This window comes from Topomyia yanbarensis, chromosome 2 (assembly GCF_030247195.1).
Source record: "Topomyia yanbarensis strain Yona2022 chromosome 2, ASM3024719v1, whole genome shotgun sequence".
Taxonomy (NCBI): domain Eukaryota; kingdom Metazoa; phylum Arthropoda; class Insecta; order Diptera; family Culicidae; genus Topomyia; species Topomyia yanbarensis.
Genome location: NC_080671.1, coordinates 103082105 through 103093938, shown reverse-complemented (window position 1 = coordinate 103093938; position 11834 = coordinate 103082105). Strand labels below are relative to the sequence as shown.

The 11834-nt window shown below is 42.4% G+C and overlaps 1 protein-coding gene across 1 annotated transcript; it reads left to right on the top strand.

The window, feature by feature from the left end:
- Positions 1-6005: 6005 nt before the first annotated feature.
- Positions 6006-11426, top strand: LOC131679630 (uncharacterized). Its single transcript, XM_058960364.1, has one exon. It carries the CDS (start codon positions 6006-6008, stop codon positions 11424-11426), a length of 5421 nt encoding a protein of 1806 aa, XP_058816347.1.
- Positions 11427-11834: the final 408 nt, after the last annotated feature.

Genomic DNA, 11834 nt, shown 5'->3' with positions numbered 1-11834 from the left:
TTAGAAGGATATATAGAGGTTGAAAGGCCGTTTTTAAATCCAAGACAGCGAATCTAAACTTTAGTTTTAAGTTGGGGAAAGTATATAGAATTAGTGGTTCAAACTTAAAGATTATCGTCCTAAATTCATTTTTCAAACATTCAACTCATCCGACATGAATTTTTGGATTAAAGAAACTATGGGGAAAATATAATTCATTTGCAGATATATGATGACGATACAGACATTGAGTTCTACAAGATGACGAATGAATGAACACATGATGAATGAAGTTCATGTTTGACATTTCTCGGTGGTTTATTTACTTTGTCAGTTGCGTGAGTACGAGTGCAACAGGTGCTCATCTGTTACATTCGAACTCGTGTAACTCCCATGTAAACAAACCACCGAGAATTGTCAAAAAAAGTTCATCCAGCTCATTTTGTGGGGTTATGTCGGTTGGTGTAAAACCTAATTGCTTAAAGCTCGAGTAATGGTGGCTTGACATACTGTCATCCGGGGTTACTAAACGCAAATTTTTTTTGTATTCCACTCATTAATTGAACGTTGTCATATCTACATCCAATATTCAAAGCCACTTATAGTAATATGCTAGAAATATCTTGAAAGCAGTGAAAAGAACGTGTGGTGAATTAGGTTCGCCATGTCGAACGTGTGTATAGCAGGAAATATCAATGTTAGACTTGCAACATTCCAAACAACTCCCCATATCAAAAATATTCAATTTGAATCACACACACAATCACACAAAGCTTATTGTATTAAGTATAAGTTCTCCAATTTGAATATCAGAATGGCGATAGATATCGATTTTCATTATTTAGCCAGTTTTCTCACACCATAAATGTCCACATTTAATAATATGATACGAATAATCGCCAATACGAGGTCGCCATTTTGAATTTGATTCCGCCATTTTGGTTTTAGTATGGTGGCGACCATCAATTGTGGAACTGTAAACAACTTCCCAGAACAAAACATTTCGATATTACCCCATCGACACTAAAATAATTTTATTCATTTTGCTTGTCTATTCGGCAGCACTGCACAACATTTTACCGCTTCTTCTATCAACCGAAGCACCGTGTACAGAAAAAAACCAGGTTAGGTTTTCAAAAGCCGAACCGAAACCGAAAGTTGTAGATACATCAACACGAGTTGAAACTCGTGCACACATGTAAACGGTGCAGAGAGACTCGGTTTGGTTTTCGAAACTGAGACTCGGTTGAGGTTTTGATTTCGTTTATCGTATGAACGAAATCAAAACTGCACGCGGTATGCACCGTTCATTTACAAGTGTTGATATTTTGAGAACCGTACCAGTGCATGTGCGCACCGGTTGGTTTTCTTAACCGCCTCTGGTTTATATAAGAAATTTCTATGTAATCGCAATAACCAACCTATAACTTCGAAACCAAAATTCAGAACTGAATGAAATTCAATAGCAGTTAATGGGAGTATTATATCTTTGATTTGAAATCAAGTTTGTAAAAATCAGATAAGAGTCGCTGGAAAATAGCGAGTTCTCCGGGGCCATCAAGAATTTTTTTTGTGTTGGTGTCCTAGACTTCAAAGAAGTCAATTCAATATAACGCAAATTTTTTAAAACAAAATGTACGTTATATCGAAGTTAACCTGTAAAATTCAAAATTTTCTTTTCTACTAATAAAAATAAATAAAAATCTAGTGACGAAAAGCTGTAGTAACAATTGCTCATTTGTTTAGTGATTGCTCAGATTCTCCTATTTTGCAGTAGTTGCATTCATATCTTTCTGAATATAGTAATCGAGCGAAGTGTTGTGAAATCATCAATTAGTCTACTATGGACCACATGAGCACAAGACTGACAATTGACGATATCAGAAAACACCTGATGTTGATTATTACAATGTTCGTTTTTGGGGCACCTTCAACGAGATCGCCCATCTAATTTTCATACCGATTTATGTTCTCAAATCGACTCAATCACAATGTTATCTGGCCACGACACGCGCGTAGCAACTCGTTCACATTCAAATTTGGCCCCAACGAACCGAACGCCACGACGCGGTGTTGCTCCCCAAATTCGTCAGTGAGTGGCAGGTTGCTGCTCCCCTATTATAATATCACGGCCTGAACCTGACCCTCGTTTGTACGAAATCTTGTCTGTCACCACATAACGGAATGACGTTGATTATGATGACGAACATAATAGACAGAGTATCGCTTTGAGCTTCGTCACGAAAGCAGGAAAAATCTTCACGGTGCGTTACGTCGCTTCTTCTGTACTGCTGCTTGCTGGTAAGGTGCCGTCCCCAGAATACGTGACAAAGTAAATTACTTCTTCATCTTACTATCGCAGTTCAAACATCCTCATCAGGCGCCTGGCGTTTAAAGGGACCTGCTGAAACTAACTGCGTTGCCGCTTCCATGACCATCACCCGCCCGCCCAGCACTGCCGGGTTCCATGAACTTTTTCAGGGTGAACAAACTGTTGGCCGCTGATAATGACAAGTCCACAACCTTATTCATGTACATTCAACGGGGTCTCAGGAGTAAGCAGCAGGCAAACCGGCCCCGCTCACTGCGATCGTGTCAATGAACTGAACTGCGTCTCGCGTATAAATACACACACACACACATCGCACAAGCGAATCGCAAAGCCGCCATCCGGCCGTCCAACGAAACCGCAGTAAACTGAGTAATAGCAGGAGGCTTACTCGAGCAGGAGGCCTTTATTTCGTCTACTGTTGCCTACTGCCAGTCGCGTTATACGTTGTTCACTTGGTAACGAAGTGTGAGTTATGTGCGTCACCCGCGTGCTTCGTCGGTTTGTTAGATGGATTGAAATGAATTCAGTCTCACGCTTTTGTGCAAGCTCTAAACACTTACAGTTGGGAAGTATCATAATTTAAAATTTTTATTATCAATTATACGCATTGTGCATTTAGCATGATTTATGCACGTAGAATTTTATTTAATCATCGATAGCATACTTTTCTATCTGTCTCTCGTTTCATCTGCTGTAAATTTGGTGCATTGGACATATTCGGTCTATCCACTCATTGAATGTTTACTAGAAGTATATGCTAGACAATCATAGCATAATAAAAGAGACGGATATAAGAAGTATGCTAACTCTGCATACTTTTGTTTCTTTCGTTTGCCTTTTTTTATATTTTTTTATATTTTGAAGCTTTCTTAATCTTAGGGATACAATGTTGTAAGAATAAGGGATTGAATTAAAATTATTTAAGCTTAACATTTTCTTTTTTGTTGAATGTAATTTATTATATTTTAATTATTTTCGTGAAACTTGAGGAGATTTTATCTAATGGAATTTATTTCATAACAACCTAAAAAACAATCACTCGTGTAAATTTGGCCTATATAAAGCCAAAGAGATCACAGTGCCCTGTTGAAATACATGCTCAATAAATGCTATCGCATTCAAGGTAGCACTAGAAACATCCACACCAATATAGTTCTGAGAACTTGTTTCCGAAAGCAAGTCCTTTGAATTGCTTTGCTATTGGTAAAATATCGAAAAAAGAATCTTGGCAAAAAAAATTTGAGAACAATATAGTTGTGCTCAGGTCGGTTTGACGTAACGCAAAAGGTAGATCGACGACACGTAAGAGAGGTCTCGACTACTCTGGACCTGCAGGGAATCTAACAAGAAGGAACTGGCATCACGATACTCAGCATATGACCAAACAACGTGCTCAATGTTGGCAGGTTCTACAATGTTTTTCGCAGAATTCTTCTAAAGATTTACAATAAAACTTCATGGATCAATTTTCAATGAACATCAAGAATAGCATTCTAAGTTGTCCCATTTTTTAAGGCATTATACAAACTTCCAAGCTCATATGGGAACTGTGAATAGTCTGCTAAGCAGTTTGTGATTAGCGTTTTATGTGTATGTTAGATGTTGTAGACGATTTAACAGTAAGGATCATTCTCCCTCTAATGTATGATACAGGAATCAGGAATCAGAATATATTGGCTCAAATGGCACGTTCCCCGTACACAGTCGGGGATTTGTGCCGTATTCTTTTCTCCACATTCACTCACCTCCATATGTTATAACATTATCAAATGAACGCCTACATCAAAACTTATTACAGATTCAGAAAGTAGACAAAATTTCATGAAAGGTTTAATCAACATTAACTGAATAAACTGGAAAAGGATTGTTTTATAACCGATTATGTAACGTGCGGTTACAACGCGTGGCAAATAAGAACCTTCAACGTATTTCAATAAAAGTCAAATCATCAAATTCTAGTATATTCAGTTTATGTGTATGGAATCTTTCGTGAAATTTCGTCTACTTTCCGAATCTGTAATAAGTTTTGATGTAGGCGTTCATTTGATAAAGTTATAACATTTGTCGAATGAAGATTCGTCAAATCTTTGTAAACGTCATAAAAGAATGTGTCATATTATACTGAAGGGAAGTGCTTGCCTCATAGCGCTTCATGTGATTGCCCGATCAAAAGATAATAACAAAAAACAAACAAAACTATTTCCGTAGTTGATACATAGGGTAACTAACCAAATTTGGACCCCTACATATTTTGGACCCTATTAATGTATTTGCCTCCTGCACTGCCAGATTTCTCTACATTTGTTTGGTTTAATGCAACAATTACATTCCTTTGGTTGTCTATTAAGTTTCAATATTATTAGTTCATCTAAATGTTTAAAATTAAATAGAATCCACAATTTAAAAAAAATATCACCGAAAACGTTTCATATTTCAACGATAGCCAAGAGGAACCGGTGGAAGTGATACATTTTCAAATTAGATTTAAATATACAATTGTAATATGTTAAATCGTCAACAGAAATAAAATGAATTTATTGATTTTCTTCTTAACCCTAAATATAATTAAAAATATTTTTGAACTTAAATCTACGGGTAACCCTAGGATCCTGTACCTAACACTTAAACTATACTTATATACTACACACTAGATGTATATACCTACATGCTATGAAAAGTGAAATGTACTAAAAACTACAATCAAAATTAACACTACCACAACCACACAACAGCAATAAAAAGGGGGACAATTTAGGAATAAAGTTTAGTTTTCTATCAACAAGCACATCAAGCGGGTAAGCTTTATCGGTTGAGATCCGAAATCCAACCAAACGGAAAATTATACAGTCCACCTTCAAGGTCGAAGGCCGGTTCGCGAATTGAAATTAAAAGTTCGGAATCGGGAAAAATTACTAAATTTTACATGGTCCTTCGAGCCGGATCTCGAGGACTAGTACTGACAGTGATAATCGCCGCCGGTTTATCGTAAATTGTGCTAATCGAATTAATCACGTGTACCGTGAACGTGGTGCGATACGTTTCGCCATCCACTGCTCAAAGGGTGAAAAAAGTGAATAACCTGCGGATCCTCCAAGATCACGAATTTGATCGCTAAACGACGAACATAGTGCCCACAATACCGCGTGTCGATCAATAGAAACCGCGTGGTTGCGATAGACCGCATTGTAATACCCGTTCTCGTATGTGCTTCCCAGTTGACCGTGAACAAAGCCATTGTTGGTCAACTATCACCGCATTGTGATAAACTTTGGATTGTCGAAAGTAAAGGAGGAATAAAAGTGATTGTGTGGTGCTTCGCATTGTTCTTATGATATAATTGCTGACGACGCCAATGTCGGCATTGACTTTCGCTGAGTGAACAGCAAACCGATTATCACCTGCACGTGTTTCATTTATTTCGCCGGGAGGCTGTAAGGACTGCTATCACCGGCCACCCTGAGAAACACTGAAGGTAACCAGTGCTGAATAAGGGAATTCGATCTACATATTCCTTACATACGACAATCGCGTCGGTTCGGTAGTGCCATTCCGCGTAGTGGCCCGGGAAGGATCACACCCGTCGTAAAATTCGGATCGTCGCTATCGGGACGGTAGAGTCAACCCGCGAGTTGGCCCGGGAAGGAGAAATCGTACGACTCGTATCGGTTCGCGTAGTGCCACGGAAATCGCAAACATGCTGAAGGACCAGTCAGTGAGCATAGAGCATGAAGAGGAGTTTTTAAAAAAGAATAAAGAGCATTTGCTGGAGACCTTAGCACAGTTGATGCAAAGTGCAAAGGATCACAAGAATGGAAAAAATACTGAGTTGATAGACACGTGGGCGGAAAGACTGGAAGAAATTGCTAAGGAATATCGACGTGTAGTGTGTGTTTTAGAGATGCATGGTGGGTGCTATAGAGAGGAACGTGCTGAGTTTGAAAATAAATACTGCGCCCTTCGAGCATTTTATACAAAACAAATCAAGGACAACCATGCCCAAAGTGCTCACACCGTTCACGTTCGTCAGCTCAGCCACATTCGTTACCCTGAACTGAACCTTCCCCGTTTCACTGGCAAATTGGAAGATTGGTGTGTGTTCCGGGATGCTTTCGAGTCCGCTATAGGCAATCGTGAGGAGGTAGCTAACATCGATAAGTTTCAATATTTGAAGGGGCTAGTTCACGGTGAGGCTGCGAGAATCATTGAGTCCATTTCGGTTTGTGATGAAGGATACAACGATGCGTGGCGTGCATTGAAATTGCGTTATGAGAACAAGCGTCAGTTAGTTCGATGTCACATAAAGGCCTTGTTCGATACTCCTGCTATGAAAAGGGAAACAGCCGATGAACTTTTAGGGCTGGTGGACAAATTCGAACAGCATATTTCCGTTTTAAGACGTTTGGGAGAAGGTACGGATGCCTGGAGTTCTATGTTGGTCTACCAGTTGTCAATTCGTTTGGATTCCCACACGTTGCGTGAATGGGAAAACTACTGCGCTCGCCTCGATTCAGACAACGTAGCCGCCGTGCTTGGAGGGACGGCTGACCCTCTTTTTGAGGATTGTGATGATACCATGCCATCTTACATCTCGATGGTAAACTTTCTGCAAAATTATGCAAGGGTTCTTCAATCAGTTGGACCCTCTTCCCTTGCTGGACGGGAGCGCGAACCTAAGCCTAAGTCACCAGTTAAGTTTGGCGCTCATATTAGCTGTTCGTCCACTAAGCTAGGTCCCCAGAGCACGAGAAAATGTGAACAGTGTAATCAGGATCATTCTCTCTATCAATGTCCGCAATTTCAAAGATTGTCAGACCAACAGCGATTGGAATTCGTCAGATCCAAGAAGCTGTGTCTCAATTGCCTCCGTCATGTCGACCATTTTGCTAAAAATTGTCCGTGGAAATCATGCAACCGATGTCCGCGTAAACATCACACTCTTCTCCACGGAGCACAGTTTACACAGCAGACCCCTTCTGCTCCCCAGCCTAATGGAACAGTAACCCTTGTAGCTCAACCGACTGCTGTCGAAAGCACTCATACTTCAACTGCTACACTGCAACCATCGTCTGCTCAATTTCATTCTACACAACCACCAAAGGCCACCAGAAACCCCGCCACAGTGCAACCGTTTAGTTTGCCGGGGAATTTTCACTACGCCACGGTTGCATGCGATAAGGAAAATCAACAGAACACCGTAATTCTTCCTACTGCGCTAGTAGAAGTTGAGGACATTGGAGGACGCAGAATCACAGCCAGATGCTTGTTGGACTCAGGATCGCAGAGTCATTTTATAACCCGCGCACTTTGTCAAAAACTGAAGCTTCCTTGTTCAAGTGCATCATCTCCCATTCTGGTCAGCGGTATCGGCCAGACAACTACGAAAGCAACACAATTCGTCACCGCAAAGGTGTCGTCCAGAGCTTCTCCATTTATAGTTGAACCCAGACTTTTGGTTTTGCCGCACCTTGCCATCACTCTGCCATCATCCACCATTAATATACGAGGATGGCATATCCCTGAAGCAGTACAGTTAGCCGATCCTACATTCCATTTGTCAAAACAAATCGACATCATTTTGGGTGCTGAGTATTTCTTTAACACGCTACGGTATGGTCGTATTCAATTGGGTGAGCGACTACCGATACTGCAGAATTCGGCATTTGGATGGTTTGTCTCCGGCGCTTGCGTGATACCAGATCACGACCACGCAGATCCACGATCCTGTTTTTCAAGCAGTACTGTATGCCTTGAAGAACTTCTTCGTAAGTTTTGGGAACTAGAAACAGTTCGGGACTCGAAGGGATTGTCGCCCACCGATCGAATTTGTGAAGAACATTTTATTGGTAATACTTCGCGGACGCCTGAAGGCCGTTATATGGTAAAACTACCGAAACGCGAAGAATTGATTGTACTGCTAGGCGACAACAAATACCAGGCCACTAGACGATTTCTCTCATTGGAACGTTCATTGCAACAAGATCCAGAACGGATGACCATGTACAAAGATTTCATCGATCAGTATATATCTTTGGGCCACATGCGTGAGGTAAGCCCTCAAGAACTTGAGGTACGTCCACAGTTTATACTACCACATCATGGAGTACTTAAACTTGACAGTAGTACTACAAAACTGAGAACAGTATTCGATGCGTCTTGTAAATCACGTTCCGGATTGGCGCTAAACGATACGTTGCTACCTGGGCCCACTATCCAGGATACTCTCGTGGCGCTCGTGCTACGGTTTCGCATTCACAGATACGTTGTTTCAGCAGACATCGAAAAAATGTTTAGGCAGGTGCTGGTGCATCCATCCGATCAACCATTACAACGCATCCTTTGGCGAGAGGATCCCCGGGACTCCCTGAAATTGTACCAGCTGCAGACGGTTACCTACGGGTTAAACAATTCCCCCTTCCTAGCTACACGTGTCCTGTTACAATTGGCTGAGGACGAGAAAATGAAATTTCCAGTGGCTGCTCGCATAGCTAAGAAGGATTTTTACGTTGATAATCTTCTCACCGGGGCAAACGACACGTTAGAGCTTCAACGAATTTGTCAGCAGATGATTGGTCTACTCAACGCCGGCGGTTTTCCTCTTCGACAATGGTCGTCAAATTCTCAAGAAGTTTTGAATATAGTTCCAGAAAATCTTCGCGAAACCCGCACACTGTTGGAATTAGATCGAGATTCTTCTATTACCGCTCTCGGATTACGTTGGGAGCCAGCCGCAGATACGCTTTCATTCAAACCACCAAAGTGGAAAGGAAATCCGCAGCTCACCAAACGGACTGTACTGTCACAGATGAGCAGTCTTTTTGACCCTCTTGGGTTAGTAGGACCAAGCATAGTTCGTGCAAAAATTATAATGCAGTCTCTGTGGAAACATCAACTCGATTGGGACGCACCATTGCCGTCACAGTACGCACAGGAATGGAACAATTACCAGCTAGATATACCGTGCTTGGAAAATCTTCGAGTACCACGAGCCGCAATATTGTTCCCGCATCAGGATCTGCAGATCCATGGATTCAGTGACGCGTCAGAGCAGGCATATGGCGCATGCCTTTACTTGAGGTCAATCAACGCTTCCGGACAATGTTCTGTACAACTGCTTACAGCAAAATCCCGAGTGGCTCCAGTTGATAGCAAGTCAATCCCACGATTGGAACTCTCCGCAGCGCTTCTTCTCACACATCTTCTCGTCCAAGTCACCACTAGTACAGGCATCTCCATACCAACCTACCTGTGGACGGATTCCACCGTCGTTCTGAGTTGGATATCGGCACCTGCTTCAAACTGGAAAACTTTCGTGGCGAACAGAGTGGCGGAGATCCAAGAACATACTGCTTCTGCTACTTGGAATCACGTGCCGTCGGAGGACAGCCCTGCTGATCTTTTGTCCAGAGGCATGAGTCTACATCATCTGTTAAATTGCTCTTTGTGGTGGCATGGACCTAGATGGGTGAATGCTTTGGATATCGCTTGGCCAAAAAATCCAGTCTCGAGAAAAGAATGCGGTGAAGTTCCTGAGCTTCGGAAGGTTGTTTCATTAGTAGCAACTACGCAACAAGAAGATATAATCAATCGTTATTCACACCTTAACCGGTTGATTCGCACCTGCGCGTGGTGGCACCGTTTCCGTGAGAATACCCGTCGCGAAGCAAGCGTCCGTGTTATCGGTTCGTTGTCCTCCGCGGAAATTGACCGCGCGTTAATCGCTCTCGTTCGTCGTGTCCAAGAAGAGCACTTTGCTCTAGATAGGAGGCAGTTGGAGCGGAATCAAAAGTTACACCCGAAAACGAAGCTGAGATTCCTGAAACCGCAACTAGTTGATGGCCTTATTCGAGTTGGTGGCCGGTTGCATCATTCCGCTCTCGCCATCGACGAAAAACATCCCATCGTGCTTCCGGCAAAGCATCACCTCACCACGTTAATTGCGAGACGTTATCACGAGAAAACCATGCATGGAGGCCCTAATTTGCTGCTGTCAACAATTCGTCAAAGGTTCTGGCCACTTAGGGGCCGGGAATGTGTCCGTTCAATTGTACACGACTGTATCACTTGCACCCGTGCTCGCCCCAGATCGTTGGAACAGTTGATGGGCGATCTACCACCAGTCCGAGTAAACAAATCCTTTCCCTTTGAAAATGTGGGAGTGGATTTCGCCGGACCGGTATTCCTGAAACCACCTAATCGGAAGGCAGGCCCTGTAAAGGGGTACGTTGCGGTATATGTGTGCCTTGCAGTCAAGGCGGTCCACCTAGACCTAGTTCCGGATATGACGACTGACGGATTCATCGCCAGCCTACGACGCTTCACAGGCAGACGTGGAAAACCCAGCACCATCTACTGCGATAACGGTCGCAATTTTGTTGGAGCCCAACGAGAATTAAGCGAGCTACGTAAACTCTTCCTGACACAACGCCATCGGGATGCCGTAACTAACGAAGGCATCGATAATGACATTCACTTTCTCTTCATTGCACCCCGCTCTCCATCATTAGGAAGAATATGGGAGGCGGCGGTCAAATCGATGAAGCTGCATCTTCGTCGCATCATGGGAAATGCAATGCTCACCAAAACCGAATTTACGACCGCTCTCATTCAGGTAGAAGCGGCACTCAACTCTCGTCCAATAACTCCCATGTCAGAGGACCCTCAGGATTTACAACCATTGACGCCGGGACATTTTCTGGTAGGTAAGCCATTAAACGCAATACCCGAACCAGATCTCAGCGGAATTCCCGAAAGCCGCCTTTCTCGATGGCAACGTGTTCAAAATCTCAGTCAGCACTTTTGGCGACGCTGGCACCACGAATATCTCAACACGTTGCAGAATCGTTATCGTTGGACGGAAGAAACATCAAATCTCGCGAAGAATGCAATCGTGCTGCTACGAGATGAGAATCTTCCCCCACAGCGGTGGGCGATCGGCAGAGTCGTTGACGTTCACCCAGGCGAAGATGGACTGGTTCGTTTGGCATCTGTAAAAACCAACAACGGAATCACCCAGAGAGCAGTGAACAAATTGTGCCTACTACCAGTGGAAGTTAGCCCGAGTGATCTAACCCAGTCCAGATCTATCACACCCATTTCATCCCACGAGGAAAAATAATTCATTTTGGCGGCCAGGATGTTAAATCGTCAACAGAAATAAAATGAATTTATTGATTTTCTTCTTAACCCTAAATATAATTAAAAATATTTTTTAACTTAAATCTACGGATAACCCTAGGATCCTGTACCTAACACTTAAACTATACTTATATACTACACACTAGATTTATATACCTACATGCTATGAAAAGTGAAATGTACTAAAAACTACAATCAAAATTAACACTACCACAACCACACAACAGCAATAAAAAGGGGGACAATTTAGGAATAAAGTTTAGTTTTCTATCAACAAGCACATCAAGCGGGTAAGCTTTATCGGTTGAGATCCGAAATCCAACCAAACGGAAAATTATACAGTCCACCTTCAAGGTCGAAGGCCGGTTCGCGAATTGAAATTAAAAGT